At 60.6% G+C, this 15866-nt stretch overlaps 1 protein-coding gene across 1 annotated transcript in view; it reads left to right on the top strand.

Annotated features, from left to right (window-relative positions):
• The window catches only part of SPTBN5 (spectrin beta, non-erythrocytic 5), a 45768-nt gene extending 30011 nt beyond the window's left edge, over positions 1-15757 (top strand). The window contains 34 exon segments of the mRNA XM_065871709.1: positions 429-578; positions 2000-2115; positions 2200-2314; positions 3090-3203; positions 3400-3457; positions 3460-3520; positions 3758-3920; positions 4154-4342; positions 4622-4699; positions 5304-5476; positions 6607-6697; positions 6834-6977; positions 7596-7728; positions 7816-7867; positions 8031-8217; positions 8411-8623; positions 9108-9310; positions 9428-9578; positions 9580-9633; positions 9866-10060; positions 10967-11122; positions 11309-11419; positions 11421-11527; positions 11698-11819; positions 11822-11907; positions 12122-12298; positions 12468-12527; positions 12529-12579; positions 13685-13780; positions 13877-13919; positions 14809-14871; positions 15155-15248; positions 15431-15562; positions 15658-15757. Of these exon segments, the coding sequence (XP_065727781.1) occupies positions 429-578; positions 2000-2115; positions 2200-2314; positions 3090-3203; positions 3400-3457; positions 3460-3520; positions 3758-3920; positions 4154-4342; positions 4622-4699; positions 5304-5476; positions 6607-6697; positions 6834-6977; positions 7596-7728; positions 7816-7867; positions 8031-8217; positions 8411-8623; positions 9108-9310; positions 9428-9578; positions 9580-9633; positions 9866-10060; positions 10967-11122; positions 11309-11419; positions 11421-11527; positions 11698-11819; positions 11822-11907; positions 12122-12298; positions 12468-12527; positions 12529-12579; positions 13685-13780; positions 13877-13919; positions 14809-14871; positions 15155-15248; positions 15431-15562; positions 15658-15757 (4038 nt within the window).
• The last annotated feature ends 109 nt before the right edge of the window (positions 15758-15866 follow it).

Here is a 15866-nt window from a genome sequence, read left to right as displayed (position 1 = left end):
ATGAGGATACTAAAGTTTGGAGAGTTAAATGGCTTTCCCAGAGGCCATGCTGGAGCCCAGACATTTGATTTGAAGACCCTGTATGTGGAGACCCCACTGCTTCCTAAGCTCTCACAGAGCCAGGGCAAAGAGAGGCATTGGGAGGGAGCAGAGAAGTCCAGGGCTCCGGGGCAGGTGAGCCTCACCTCCGAAATGAGGTCCCACCCAAGCTCCCTGGCCAGCCCCTTTGTGTGGCTGAGGGGCCATCTGGGCCTGGGGCTGTCTTCCTGGGCTCAGACCATTGGATCTTATTTACCAGGCACTGCCCAGCCCCACCCTTGGGCCAGAAGCCAGCTACCTGGGCACAGCTGAGCGCAGGCATGTGGGACGTTTCTGTGGACCGGGGCAGCATGAGGATCATGAGGGTCATGTCCCGCCCACCCCACCAGGCCGAGGACTGGATCCAGGAGTGACTCCAGCAGCTGAAAGAACCAGTCCCTCCTGGGGACCTGAAAGATAAGTTGAGGCACATGCCGAAACACCAGGCCTTCGAGGCTGAGGTCCAGGCCCACGAGGAGATCATGACCTCTGTTGCCAAGGTAACAGCCAGGCCCTCAGCCCACACCCTGCCCCAAAGTGAGGACACCAGGATGGCCAAGGGGAAAGGTCTGAGGCAGGGGGAGCCTCCCTCACCTCACCAAGCCTTAGTTTCTTCATCTTTAAAATGGGGATACCGCTTACCTCATAGGTAAGAGAGCATATACGTATGGTGGTGGTTACAGGAATCTATACATGTGATAAAACTGCCTAGAGCTATACCTTCCCCCCCCCCACACACAGGTGCATGCATGTAAAAGCTGCTGAACTCTGAATAAAGTCTGTAGTCTAGTTGACAGTTATACCAAAGTCAGCGTCCTGGTTTTCATATGGCACTATAGTTATGTAAGATGTTACCATCGGGAAGCTGGGGGAAGGGCACACGGGCCTTCATTAGACACTTGTGCGATTTCCTGTGCATCTATGATTATTTCAAAAGAACAAGAATGCACGTGTGCCGGGGTGTAGTAGATGATCAATAAACTGCAGTTGCTCAGAGCTCTCATTCAGCATCCCCTCCCCAGCCCCTACTCATACACACACCAGAATCAGTTTCCCTTATGCGGTATAGAGGGAAGACATGGGCCAAGTGCGTTCACAGTCATGTATTAAGAGCCCAGACATGCTAACCTCACCCCCTGAAGTAAGTATATGACTTTTTTAAAAGGCTGCAGTGCTCCAATCTAAGATGGCCTTTACTAACGGTGGAATTTCACAGCCACTGTGCCAGATGCCGTAGGAGAAAGAGTGTTAGATAGACTTGAGGAGTTGGGTTTGAGTCCTGGCTCTGCCATAAATTCACCAGGTTAGTCTCTGAGCTCTGCTCCAGCTTCTATAAAAGAGAGAAACCCCCTTCCCTGCGCACCTATGAGACACCTATTGGGAAGCGCTTTGGAAATGTAGACCAGTGCAAGGCGCTTTTACTGGGGCAGGACACCTGCAGTCCATCCACTGTCAAGGACCCCAGCCCCGTGTAGCCGTGAACCCCACCCAGTGTCTAAGCTGTGGCAGCCTCAGCCCAGTGACTCCCAGGGACAGGGACACCTAAACCTAAGGAGGCTGGCACTCACCATTTCATTCAACCCCTTACTTTGCTTTTCTTATCCTGAGAAGCTGCATTTTAACTTTAAAAGCTTCTGTTCATCAGTGCGTGCCTGCCCTCCCACTCCTGCCGGGTCCCGACCTGGGGAGCAGATTTCCTAGTCTTAGAGATGACCCTGGGCTACAGACCCCAGGTGCATCTTGCTCAGGGCACCTGACATGGGATGGGATGGCCACGGCAGGGGAAGCAGCTGCCTCCACTCCACAAACGTGCAGTTCCTCGAGCTCTCTCAGGCCCGAGCACACTCTCCAAGTGTTGATGCAGTGCAAAGAAGGGGCTCGGAGCAGGTGCCACAGATGCCCTCCCCCTGCACCTCCACAGGACACGGTGGATGATGCCCACATCAGGAGTGTCAATGACTTGTCCCTGCAGTCCAAGAACCAGGACCCTGAGCAACTCAACACCACCTGCCAACGGTGACAGCAGCTCAACAACAGGCCAGTCCCAGAGCCGGAAGCAGTGGGGCTGGGAGAGGGAGCTGGAGGGTCACCTCAGACTCAGCCTTACACCCTCTCCGTCAGGTGGAACAGTTTCCATGGCAACCTGCTCTGCTACCAGCGGCAGCTTGAAGGGGCCCTGGAGATACACACATTGTCCCAAAAGCTGGATGACCTCACTCAGCACATCGGGGAGAAGGTAAGCAGTGGAACTGCTGATGCAGCCAGGGAGCCAGTGCGTCCCCCCCCCCTCACCCGCCTCTCCTCTTCAGCTGGGTACCTGTAGGCAGGTCCCATCAGGGGGCCATCTGAGGGTCTGCCAGCCGTTCTTGGGGTCAACCGCGGACCTAGAAGCCCCCATTTGCTTCTAGGAGGCTGGCCCACCTGCCGCCTTTCTCTCCCAGAAGCACTGTGAGTCCAGAGGCCAGAGCATCCTGCTCCCCACCGTTTCCTCTGTGGTCCCCGAGCAAGGCCAGAACCCGCAGTAGGTTTACCCCGGGATCGTGTCAGCAGCCACAGAGAAACCTGGCCTAGACGCTGGCAGAGGTGGGAGTGGGGAAGTTGTACGCGGCCTGAGAAGCCCCCTGTGAAGCACGTGACGCCCTGTTCTGAGCATGCAGAGGGCTCTGTTCTTACTGCCCCTCTGGTTCCTGCCTCACCTAGGCCAGCCCATCTCAGTTCCCTGCAAAGGAGCGAGGGTCAAGTGAGACCATACGTGTGGAAGCAGCACACCCGTGGAGGTTCCTACCGCCAGCGAAACTCCAGCCCCAAGTCTCTCCTGGGAACCTTCCTCCTTCCCAGAAGGAAGGGACCTGTGGTCAGGGCCGGCGGCCTGCTCCAGCCCGCGGAGGGCCCTGGGAAGGGAATCAGGCTGGGTGCTTGCTTCCCACACAGAAACCCTGTGGCCAGCGACCCCTCTGCAGTGAGGGAGGAGCTGGAGAAAAGGCTGATAATAACGCCCCCTTCCTCCCCAGGCCACCCTGGTCCAGGCCCTGGACTGTGGGAAAGATCTGGAGAGCATGCAGAGGCTGAGGCGGAAACACGAGGAGGTGGAGCAGGAAATAGGCCTCGTCCAGGGCCAGGTGGAGGTGTGAAGCTGGGTGTGGAGGTGGCCTCAGGCCCAGGCACCTCCTCCGTGGGACCCTGGGCAGGCACGCGGCGGTGCGGGGGCGTGCTTGGGACCGAGGGCCAGCCAGGTCCACTGAGCTGTACAACCATAGGCTGGGCTCCCCTGAGCACCACCTGCCTCCCTGCCCCAGCCGCTGACCCTGGCTTCCCTCACAGCCTGTAGAGCATGAGGTAGGCCGCTTCTGCCAGAGAAGCCCTGAGGCCGCCCACACCCTTGCCGCAAGCAGCAGGCAATGATGGGCGGCTGGTGGCAGCTCTGGAGTGGGGCCCAGAAGCGGTACAAACCCCCAGGCCTCTTTCCCTCACTGCTCTTGCTGACCCATCCCCTGCAGCGTCTCAATCCCCACCCTTCCCTAAGAGTCTTTCTCCATCCTTCTAATAACCATTTGTATCGCCACCCTATTAATTCCCAGCCCATGGGCCCTGCTTTGGCTGAGGGGCTTCAGGGACAGAAGGCACTGGCGGGGGAAAGGGGCTCAGAGGCCCTAGGACTAGCTGATGAACCCTGTGGCAGGAAGGAGCCGCTGGATGCCTTGCACCAAGCTCAGAAGCGGCAGGCAACGCTGCAGGAATTGCTGATCTGGGCCCAGAGGCTGCGAGCTGAGATGGACACCCAGAGCACCCCCAGCAGCCTCGCGGATGTCCAGAGCATGTTGGAGGAACGCCAGGATCGCAAGGTGAGCGGCCCAGACCCTGAGGCCCTTCCTGGGATCTCGCCTCCTCTCTGGCCTCCCCCTTACTGTGATCCCACTTTTCTCTTGGGTTCTTTCTGCATCGGCTACCTCTGCCTTTCTCCTCTTCCCTCTAACCCCCTCAGTGGTCTTCCCCACCTCTCCTCCCTCCCACTGGGCCTCTTCCCTCCCACTCAGGAAGCCTCAGCCTCTGGGATCTGAGCCCAGTCCTCTTACAGGCCGAGCTGGATGCCCAAACAGACAGCATCAGCCTGGCCCGAAGCACTGGGCAACGACTGCTTGCCGCCGGGCACCCATCCACCCCCGACATCCGCCAGGCCCCGGCTGGTTTAGACCAGGAGCTGAACAGCCTGGAAGGGGTCTGGCAGGAACACCAGCTCCAGCTGTATCAGGCCTTGGAGCTACAGGTAGCAGCCTCCATCCCGCCCCCACCCCTGGGGCCTGTACTAAACCCACTGCCCCTCGTCAGAGCCAAAGCCAGAGAGGCTGCCGTGCCAGGGGCTTTTCCCACCACCACCCACCGCCTACCACTCAGCTCACCCACGGCAAATCTTGCCTGCTGTGGACTCCTTCTGTTGAGCCAGGCCCCAGTTCCCGGGTTTCCCACTGGGCCACCAACAGGGTCACTCCACCTGCAGTGACTGGACCCTCTGCTCACTTCCTCTTGCCTTTTCCTTTCTCAACAGCTGGCTCTGAGCTCTGTGGAGCAGGTGGAAAGTTGGCTCTGCAGCCTGGAAGCCTGCCCAGCCAGTGAGGGTCTCGGGGTAGGTGCCCAGCAGGAGTGAGGGAGTGTTTGCCAGGGCAGCATTAGAGATCAAACCAGCCAGTGCCGCCAGAGCTCCCCGGGCCAAGGGCATCTCCCGACCCTCAAGCACGTCGGTCACTGAGCAGTGGCTTACCCGTCCATCGCTGGCAGTTCTTATGCATCTGGGGCTGGGCCCTCTGTGGGAGCTCAGAGGGTGAGCCTGTGGCCCTTGACGCATTCTTGCCTTCTTTTCCCAACACCCTTCTCTCCTCTGCCCCCCTCACTTCCTTACACCCAGAGGTTTGCTTTTCCCACAACTGTCCCAACCCCTGTGGCAGGCAAGCCTGACTCATGGGGGTCCTCAGAGGATGATCAGGAGCCGTTTCCTGTGCTGACGTAGCCTTACTGGGAGTGCAGAGGAGAGGGTGTCCCTGTTATGTGGAGGAGCTCCACCTGCCCTGGAAATTCTAACACTTGACCCTTATTCCCCATGCCTCTCCTGGCTGAGAATCGCTGCCCTAACGCCAGATACAGCCTTGAGGGATTGGGGGGATGTGTCTGGTAGGAAAGTAGATAGCTTGGGACTGGGAGGGGGCATCCCTGTAGACAGTATCGCTTCCCAGGACTCCTTGATTGACGTGGAAACACTGCTGTGGAAGCAGAAGATGCATGAGCGAGACCTGGAGGCACAGGCGGAGGCGATCAGCGCGCTGGAAGCCTCCACCCGCAGCCTGCACCAGGGTGGACAGCCCGAGACCCAGGGTGCCCTGGGCTGGTGCCAGGCCATGCTCCTGAGGTACCTCTGGCTCTGGCTGCGGGAGCCGTGGGCGGGCTGGCACAGGCATCAGGCTCTTCCCTTGCCCTTGTATCCCTTAGCCTGGGCTCACCAGGCTTTTCCAGGGGCTGAGTTCAGATGCCAGGGCCCCAGCGCTCCTGACCCTGCAGTGTGTCAACCTGTTATGGAGTCAAACAGCACATGGTCACTCAGCTGAGATAAAGGGGACTTTTAAAAAGAAGCACATGCTTAAGAAACTACAAGAGAGATGACCTCATGAAATGGCAATACCAGAGCACAGCAGTTAGCCAGACGGCGCTGAGTTTCTGCGCTGCCCTCTCACAGCGGGACTTGGGGCAGATTCCTCACAGAGTCTCATGTCTACAGTGAGGGGATAAAAATACCTGCCCCTTAGGGTTGTGGTCAGGATGAGAAAGGAATCCTTGATGTCCCGGTGTGGTGCCTGGCACTCAGGGGGGTTGGCATATGTCTTATGCTCATTTAACTGAAGCCGGCACAGCTATGAGACTCCAGTCTCTGCCTTTTTTCCACATAAAAGTCCATCTGGTTCAGCTGCCTCGTCCAGCCCCTCAGACGTTTAGATCAAGGCAGATTTGGCCAAAAGCTGGATTCCAGATTGGTGGGGGTCTCCGTCCTTCCCAGAGAGCCCACCAGGGCCCACTGTGTTTGTGGCTTCTGGGCTGGTGCCCTGGCGGCCATGCCCTCCTCTTCCCTGCAGGTGGACCCCACCTGGGTACCCGAGGTCTTTGATGGACAGATGGAAAATGTGGGTTTGCTGGTCTCTGTCAACACTCCCTGCCCCCCTCCCCCAGCCCCTTTAGGTGGTTCCTGGCAGGCCCGGCTGTCCCCCAGGACAGTGCCGTCTTGATCCCCTCCCTCTCAGGCTTCTGGCATCCCCTAGGGGGCTGTTTTCATTCCATCAAGACTCTCTGCATCTCCTCTGCCCTCCACACCCTTTGGCAGCCCCAGCAGGAGGAGACAGACTCAGGGTATACTGATACACAAGAAAGGCTGTCCTGGGCTGGAAGGGCACACCTATGCACGTGTGTGTGCATGCGTGTGCACACACACACACACCCATAACAACCCAGTGAGCAGACCTGAGGCCCCTGACACCCTCCTTCCGGCAGGAAAGAGGCACTCCTGCAGCAAGCCAGGACCTGTCGCCACCAGCTGGAGGAGCTCGGGCAGCTGCAGCCTTTCCTGCAGGGTTCCTACGAGGTTGGCCGGCGTGGGGAGTGGTTGTGGTGAGAGAAGGGGCTGCCCCCGGGACAAACCACTCTTCCTCGGGGCAGCCCAGAGGTTAGGGGAAAGGAGAGCCCTAGGCAGCAGGGCCTGTTCCTCCCACTGTGCCCAGGTGGCCGCATGGCTGAGGGAGAAGAACCTGGTGGTCCTGGAAGAGGGCTGGCAGGACCCAGCCGGGCTGCAGGCACAGTTGCGGCGGCCGCAGAATCTCCAGGCGCAGGACACGAGTGTACACCACCAGCAAAGGCTGCAGACGGTGAGGTCTTGGGGACCAGGGATGGGCTTACAGGCCAGAGCAGGGGGTGACCCCACAGAGCCCTGGCAGCTGGCTCCGAATCACGGCCGTGGATGGCCGACCTTCGAGTGCTTTCTGCATACAGATGCCGTGCTAAGCACCGAAGGGCCATGGGACGCAGTGGCTTCCCGGGCACCCTCCAAAAATAGTGCCTTTTCAAGAATTTTAAAGATGGTGTTTTGGCGTGATGGTTTTAACAGCTCTCTTGGACAGACATCAGAGGACAGAGTCAGGGTATGTAGCCAGCAGTCCTGTTCGTGTAGGAGTCAAAGTATAGCACCTTTTAAGTTTACCCTCTTCCACCTGCAAAGGGCAGGCCCCGACCCCAGGCTGCCTCTCTGTGATATAAAGTGCCCTGCTAAGTATTTGAAATGTTGGATCTCATTTAAACAAAATACCCATTATTATCTCCATTACATGGATAAGGAAAATGAGCTCAGAGAGGTTAAGGAACTTGCCCAAGATCACACAGCTAGCACACAGACTCTGCAGCTGTGGGGCTGGTGGTTGGAGCCAACACAAGTGCCCTGACACCAGCAGTCCTGAGTCCATGAGGTGTGTGCCATGTTGTGGCTGTAGGAGGGGCAGAGGCTGCTGCGGGATGGCCTCACATCCTCAGAGACCATGCAGGAGCGGCTGCAGGAGCTGAGAGAACTCTGGAAGGAGCTACAGGCCAACTGCCAGAGGAAGGCAGCCAAGCTACAGGAGGCCCGTGAGGTGAGGCTGTGCGGCCCTGGAGTGGGCTGGGTGCAGCTCTAGATTCTCCCTCTCGTGCCCACCTCACATTCTGCCTGGGAAGGCCACTGCCTGGCCCAAGATGTGGAAGAGCAGGCCCAGCGGCTGCTTCAGCGGTAAAGCCGTTCTTCCTCTCTACCCCCCAGCTCGGCTCCTCGGGGCCCTCCCTGCCCACGGTGAGGGGCACAGAGCGGGCAAGCTGGTGTGCAGGTCACAGTGTGGCCCTGATCCTGACGACCAGGGTGCCCCCTGCCCCGGGCCCGCCCTCCACTGCTGCAGGTTTGAGAGCCAGCGGGCGCCCCTGAGGGAGCGCAGGACAGCCCTGGAGGCCCGGAGCCTCCTCCTGCAGTCCTTCAAGGACACTGACGAGGAGATGGCCTGGGTGCGGGAGAAGCTGTCCCTGACGGCTGCTCGGGACTGCGGCCAGAGCCCCAGTGCCCTGCAGCGCCTGCAGGAGAAGTGCCAGGTGTTGGCCCAGCGGGAGGGGCGGGGCCATCGTCAGTCGCCTCGGGCTGGAAGCTTCTCCCTGGATTCTTTGGTGGTCACAGGGGCAGGGTTCTCTCTGGGGGCAGCTGTGGGATCCCACCGGGCTTGAGACGTGACTCTGGGTTCCCCGAGGAGCACCCGGGAGCATCCCCCGTCTTCCTCCGACTCTGCAGAACCTGGAGACTGAGATGAGCAGCCCTGAGGCTCTGACCCAGGCGGCGGTGGGCGCAGGGCACGAGCTGGTGCAGGCTGGGCACTTTGCTGCCCGTGACGTGGCTGCCCGGGCGCGGCAGCTGGAGGATGCCGTGGGCCGCCTGCAGGCAGAGGCTACGCAGAGGCGACAGCGGCTGCAGCAGGCTCAGGAGGCCCAGCAGTTCATGATGGAGGTGAGGGAGTGTGATGGGGCACGAAAGGGTGGGGGCTGGTCCTGAGGACACCCAGAGGGTAGGCAGGGCTGGAAGGTAATGCCCAGGTGGGGCTCCAGGGTCTCTGTGCATCTTCTGTCACCTCCACTAAGTTGTCTCCTGTCCCCAAGATCTTCCTTCAGCATGTTTCCCAGGAAACGGCCCACTGGGTTTGGTTTGGTTTGGTTTGGTTTTGCTGTTTTTTTCTAAACCAATGATTCTCAATCAGTGCTTCACATTAGTATCACCCGGAACTTTTAAGAAGTGCTGACACTCAGCTGTATTCCAGACCAAATCAGAATCTTAAGGGGTGAGAGCCAGGCATAGCCAATTGTTAAAACTCTCAGGTGATCCCCATCGGCCAAGTTGAGAACCACTCAATGCTCTAAATCTCGAGGCCATGAACTCAAAGTTGGGAGCCCTGGAGGGCATCACCCAGGGAAACCTGTCCTCTATGTCACCCCAGCTCCCAGAGGCAGGATCCTGGCTGGAAGAATGGGGCTGTGTTCAAGAACGGGACATTGAGGATATGGGCCAGAGTGCCGGAGCCACGCAGGCCTTTCTGCGGTGGCTGGAGGCCACCAGGAGAGACCTGGAGGGGTTCAGCACACGCATCGAGAGGCTGCAGCAGACAGCAGCCCTCCTTGAGAGCGGGCAGAACCCAGAAATGTGCGTTGGAGCCAGGCCCAAATAGGGAGGAGCAGGGAGGGGCTCTCCCTACAGAGGCACGAGGCCGGTCCAGCCTGGAGAGGAAGGGCTCCAGGCAGACTGTCCTTCCTGCCGCAGCCCCAAGTTGCTCGCCCTGATGCTCGCAGTGAGGGACACCCACTCAGGGCTGTTGCAGAGAGCAGAGGGCAGGGGGCAAGGCCTTCGGGAGCAGCTGCAGCTCCACCAACTGGAGCGGGAAGCCCTGCTCCTGGACGCCTGGCTGGCCAGCAAAGGTGGCCACTGCCGAGTCCCAGGACTACAGGCAGGACCTGGAGGCCGTCAAGGTGAGTGAGTCACTCCTGAGCGAACCTGGAGGAGAGTAGATTGAGTGGCCCACAAGGGCGGAGAAGGGGGAGGGGGCCACACAGGAAGTGGGGGGCTCTGGGAGGATCCCCGTGGTCCTAGAGGCAGGGCCGAGGGACGTCAGGAGTGGCAGATACTGCCGAGCCCTTCAGTAGCTTTGAGAGCTGCTGGATGCCACCTCCAGAGTGACCTTCCTGGCCCTGCACCCTGCAGCTGCTGGAAGAGAAGTTCGATGCTTTCAGAAAGGAAGTCCAGAGCCTGGGACAGGCCAATGTGCAGGCCCTGTGGAAGCAGGCAGGCTCCTTGGAATGGGCAGCACCCAGGTGCTCTCCCCAGATTCAAGGGCAGCGGAGTCACATCGAGGCCATTTGGGAGAGACTGGACCGGGCAGTGAAAATCCACACACAGGTAGGTGCCCTCAGTCTCAGCCAGGGGCAGCCAAGGGGCTGGGACAGCTGTGTGTGTAATCTGCCTGGGCCAGGGACAGGCAGCCCCACCGTGTCTGTGTGCCTGTGTGTGGAGCAAGGTGGCTGCCTCCAACTCCCAGTGCCAAGCAGATCAAAAGTCGCAGTCTTCCACCTCCAGCCCTCTCCGAGTCTCTCCACCGATTTGGTTTCCCCCTGGCAGCTCACACCTCCAGAGAGAAACAGGAAGCATGTCTGGCCAGCTCCTGACCCCCGCCCCCCCGCAAAGCCCCCTCCAAACATAGGCTTCAGGTTTATTAAGACACAGGCCCCGTTGGTCTCTTGTCCTTCACCACACCCACTAACTGGGCAAGACCGCTCCAGCCATTCACTCTTCTCATCTAAATGCTCTGAGTGGATCTGTGTGCTGAGGGCATCCCCAGCGTTTCTCCATGACCTTCACTCTCAGCCACAGCTGGTAGTTTCTAGAAAAGCAGTCCAGGTCCCCGAGCCCCTGACAGAGCCTACAGCCCAGGGATACCTCCTCTGAGCGTCCTGGCCAGGCGGCCTCCTGAGGCGACCCTCTTCATCTCAGCCAGATGCCCCCAAAAGAACGTCCTCCCTCCTGTGGACTCATTCCCACCTGCTTCCAAGCCCCCACCTCTGCCCGTCTCATGAGTTGGGCACTGAAGACCCTCTCCTCACAGAATCCCCCAGGGCCCTACCCCGTCATCAGTAACATCACACATTCACAGAGCAGCTGCCACATCTGGGACATTTCCTGTACCCGGTGGTCATGAACGAGTCACCAAGCCCCATGGACCTCCTTGTTTAAAAGGAAGTGGCCCGGAAGGTTACATCTCCAGGGAGAGAGGACCCTGGCCGGAGCAGGCCCGCCCTCCTCTCTCAGAACCTGGCCATGGCCCATGAGGTCTGCGGCTTTGAGCAGGTAGCAGCCGAGCTCCAGGGCTGGATGCAGGAGAAGGCGGCCCCGGTGGCAAGAGATGCCTGTGGCCGCAGCCCAGCGCCGGTGCAGACCCTGCAGCAACAGCACAGATGCCTGGAGGTAAGGGTCCATGCCCCATGGGCTGCCCGTCTGACCTCCTCCCCTGGGTGAGGGGACCCCAGAGGTGGGAAGGGAGGCCCTGCATGCCCGGGCTGTGGAGGTGGGCTTCTCAGAGTGGATGGGTGCTCCCTGAAAAGGAGCAGAGGCATCGGGTTGCCAGGGGGTAAGGCCCGATTCTGGCTGCAGGGGGGACTGGCAGCAATGGAAAAGGAGGGGGCCCAGGTGCAGATGGAGCCCTGCCAGCTGGGCCAGCTACACCCTGTGGCTCAGGAGGGCCTGGCCAAAGCAACTGGCTGAGATGCAGGAGGCCTGGGCCACCCTGAATGCCAAGGTCCAGGAGCGGGGTCAGCAGCTGGAGGAGGCTGCCCAGGGCCACGCCTTCCTCGGACGCTGTCAGGAACTGCTGTAGGTGGCATCCTGCCCCGGCTGTTGGCTCAGCTCTGCCCTGCAGGGCAGGGGTCACCCCAGCTCTTTGGGGGGCTATAGTCCCCATCTCCCTATGCAGCTCATGCCCTGCCCCCCACCCCAGTCTGCCCTCCTGGCCCTGACAGCAGCTTCCCCTCCCTGCACTGCAGAGCATGGGCTCAGGAGAAGCAGGGGCTGGTGTCCTCAGAGGAGCTGGCTGGGGATGTGTCTGGGACCGAGTGGCTCCTGGAGCTGCTGGAGGAGCTGGGGCAACAAATCAAGGGGCACTGCCGTCAAGAGCCCAGGATGTACAGCAGGAAGGGCAGCAGCCGGTGGACAATGGCCGCTTCATGTCCCTGGAGGGACGAGCACAGAGATGGGTCTGGGGCTGAGCTGGGCGCACAGCCCAGTTACCCAAGGCCTCGGAACCCTGAGCAGGAGCACAAGGCCAGGCAGGGGGCGGAGAGAGGGGGGCAGAGACGGGGAGGGTGCAGGCCTCACGGTCTTCCCTCGACACCTCTGCTGGGTGCTCCAGCCCTGCCCCACCCCGTGGCCCTGCCTAAGCATCTCGCCCCCAGTGCCCCGCCCCCGCAGATGACAGAGTGCCTGCAGGAGCTGGCCGGTCGGCCGCGGGCACTCAGGGAGGCCTGGGCCCTGCACTGGGAGCGCTGTGAGAGGAGCTGGCGTCTGCAGAAGCTGCAGCAGTGGCTGGACCAGGCCGAGGCCTGGCTGGCGTGCCGGGAGGACCTCCTGCTGGACCCCAGCTGCAGGGTGAGCCGAGGCCCTGCCCCTTAGCTGGCTGCACCGTCTGGCAGCTACAGCCAAGGGCAGATCCTGCTGCTCCCCTGCACCCTGGGCCCCTGGCCAGGTTGCAGAGGGTGAGGGAATGGCTCTCTGCACCCCCGAGGGCTGGGCCGCACCCTGGCTTGCTTCTCCCCAGCGCTCGGTGTCAGATGTGGAGTGGCTGCTCCGCAGACACCAGGACTTAGAAAAGCTGCTGGCTGCTGGCTGCCCAGGAGAAGAAGTTTGCTCAACTGCAGAGGAAGGCAGGGGTGAGCAGAGGTTGAAATGAGGGTGCACTGGGAGATAGGGGCCTGGGGGCCCATGGGGGTGGGCGGTCCTGGTCTCAGCCCGAGAGTCAGGCTCTCTCCAGGCGCTGAGCCCACATCTGACCCTTCAGGAAAGCCCTATTCTTTCCCTTGCTGGCTGTCACGTCCTGTTGCCCACATCTCCAGGTAGGCTAGGGTGCCGTGTGCACTGGGATAGCTGGAGCAGGAAAAGATGAAGAACAGTGAGGACACGGGGGCTCTCTGGGTGGGAGGCACGTGGGGAGGAGAGGCTGGGGCATGGAGCCCCCAGAGCCCTGGCCTGGCTCCCCTGGCTCCCCTCCCGAAGGTGGAACAGAAGCCACAGGTGAAGGAGCTGAAAGCTGGGAGAGGTGGCAGCGGGCTGACCTCCCTCCAGCAGAGCCCTTGGGAAGCTGGTGGCCCGGAGCACAGCTGACTGAGACAGCACAGCTGCAGCCACGTGTCCCCGTCAGGCCTCGCATACCCTTTGCCACCACTGTCTCCCTGGAGAGCGTGGCAGGGACCGTCGGGGTAGGGAGCCCACACCCCGAGCCAGCACTGCAGTACCAGGGACCAGGGGGGTCACCAGGGATGAGGAGGTTGGGGAGGGTTAGATGCCTCGCCCACCTTCCAGAGGGGGCCCCTGGCCTCTAAGCTGGTCATAATGTTTCCTGGGCCCCATCTTGCATTTTCAGGATGCAAAGGGTGCCCCTGCCATGGGGACTTTTGGAGCTTACGTAGGAGCTCCTGCCTGGGAGGACCCAGGGAAATGCCCGGAAACTGCTTCCGCAGCAGCTGCCCTCCACAGAGCCACTTGAGGGCTCAGAGGGCAGCGGGGCCTGGCGGGCTCGAGTTGTGGTGCCCACCGCAGCAACTGGACAGTCTGGCTCCCCGGGGCCACTTCGCAGCTTCTGTCCTCGCCCAAGTTGGGGTGCGCCCCTCATCTTCCTGGGTTCCCTGGAAGTTTACCCCCTGGCTCCCTCTTCCCCGTGGGCACCTTGGTCCAGTCCAGTCCTTTCCCTGGGAGCCTCTGGAGACACAGAGTCAGGCTTTGGCGAGGCTGGTGCAGCCTCGCGCCTTCTCTCCACAGCCCGGCGTGAGCCCCAGGGACGGCTGCCCTGGGGCCTCGCGGCGGCGGGGAGACAGCTGCCCGAGCCTGCTCCAGGACAAGTGGATGGCAGCCAAGGTACTGGGCAGTGGGTGGGCGGGCAGAGGACAAAGAAGGACCCACAGGGAAGAGCAGAGACAGCCGTGGTAAACTCTACCGCTCATTTCTCCTCAGGACGCGGCTTCCACAGCCACCCTTGACCTCGCAGAAGCCCAGCGTGAGAGACCAAGGGATCACCAAGATGGAAAACACACTTTCCCCTTAAGGTGAGCGCCATGTCAGGGGAGAGACAGGCTGACTTGACAGGCACAGCCCCCCAAGAGCAGCTGAGGGGGCTGGAGGCAGCTGGGCTCATGACTGGGCCGCAGGCTGCCTGTGGTAGAGACCATTTGCAGCACCGTCTGAAGGGCAGGTTGAGAGCTGGCATGGAGCCCCGAGCAGCGCAGCAGGCAGGCTCCAGGGGAAGCCTGGGGAACGGAGCAGGCGCGAGGGGCATTGATTCCCTGGGCCCCAAGCTGCTGGCACTGGATGCGTCCTTGGAAGTTTCACATCTACTATCTCTGTGCCTGAGAGGTAAGTGGGAGTTTTTTCTCAATTTAAGGCCCAGAGAGGGTAGGCAACTTGCCAGAGATCACATAGCTAATTAGTAGAAGTGGAGCCAGGCTTGATGCCCTGACAGCCTCCCAGTTCTGTTCACCCACTTTGGAGTCTGACTCCCCTGAGCCCTTCCCTCAAGGATCTTCATGGGCTTCCCCATGCTCTGCTCTACTAATGAGGCCTTCCCTAACCTTGTAGTCTTCAAACAGCTCTGAACGCACCTCCCTTGGGGTGTCTTACAGACAGTGGCCAAGCCCAGCTCTACTGCTAGGAGGAATACACAGAAAGCACCCCTTAAACCAGAAATCTTTCATCATTGTGGTCTGACAGGCTCCGTGTGGAGAGCGCATTTAGGGGCCCCACCTGGGAGTCCCTCTGGGTTCCTGGCTCTGTTCCTTACACTGTGTCTGTTCCCCTGGGATCTCCCTGAGGCTGTCCTTCCAGAATCCCAAAGAGACCTGAGCTTCTCCAGGCTAAGCCTCCCTGAGCCCATCGGCATTGTCTTTCAGGAGGCCGGATGCACTGGGGGAACCTGCCCCCGAGTGCTGGGCCTGGGCTGCCTCTCAGCGTGGGTAAGGCTTGGTGTGTGCGGAGCGGCCAGAAGCAGGTGCCTCTTAGACCGTTCGGGCCGCTATAACAAAGATACCACAGGCTGGGTAGGACTTGAACAACAGACACTTACTTCTCACAGTTCTGGAGACTAGGAAGTCACCTCAAGGCCCCTCCTCTTAATACCATCAGCTTGGGGGTAGGATTTCAAGCCATGGCAAGGAGGAAGGAGCAGGCATGGAGTCTGCTGCTGCAGGTGGCCAACCCCCGGGCCAGGCTAACCGCTGTTCTTCCTTGGCTCTGCAGCCCCCAGCCTGAGCCCAGAGCTCCGAGCCAGACCCTTGGGCTTCCCGGCTGAGCGCTCTGCTGAGAGGGTGCTCGGCCCAGCCGCTCCGCTCAGGTAGGGCACCTGGGTGTGTGGGCGGGAGTCCGGAGCCCCCATGACTGGCACAGACGCTGCCCTCTTAAGCCCAGGGAAGGTCCTAGGACTCAAACTACACTGCTCAGGTGTGGGGCCACCCCCACCCTGTCACGGTCTCAGCAGTGACGAGAGTCCAGACCTGAGGCTCCCTTTCCCCCCAGGTTCCCCGGCTGCCCCCACCCTCCTCGCCAAGGGAGACACGACTGCGCCGACAGCCACCCTTGGCCCGTGGGCTCCCGCAGAGGAAACTGCACGAGGCTCCTGCCGGCTGTCTTGCTCAGGCCAGACCCACGGTGAGTGTACCCAGCTTCCCTTTGCACACACCAGGAAGCCTCCCGGGCGCCCACACACTCTCCCCCTCCTTGCTCTCCTGTCCTTCCTCTCCAAGATGCAGCACCGCTTGCAAGGATGCCAGGCCCCTCCTGCACCCTTGCTCCTGTCCCCACTCTGTCTCCATCCTCCCAGCTTTTCCCCAGTCCAAGGACTAGGTCCCTGCTCCAGGAGGAGAAGGGGAGGAGCCTTACTATCCCAGAGAGCCCGGAAGCCAGGATGTCACCCAGACACACACCCGTAGACCCCAAGACCCACACACAGGTT

This window comes from Phocoena phocoena, chromosome 2, assembly GCF_963924675.1.
Source record: "Phocoena phocoena chromosome 2, mPhoPho1.1, whole genome shotgun sequence".
NCBI classification, from domain to species: domain Eukaryota; kingdom Metazoa; phylum Chordata; class Mammalia; order Artiodactyla; family Phocoenidae; genus Phocoena; species Phocoena phocoena.
Note: the sequence above shows the minus strand (reverse complement) of the source record. Positions and strands in the feature narration are given on the sequence as shown.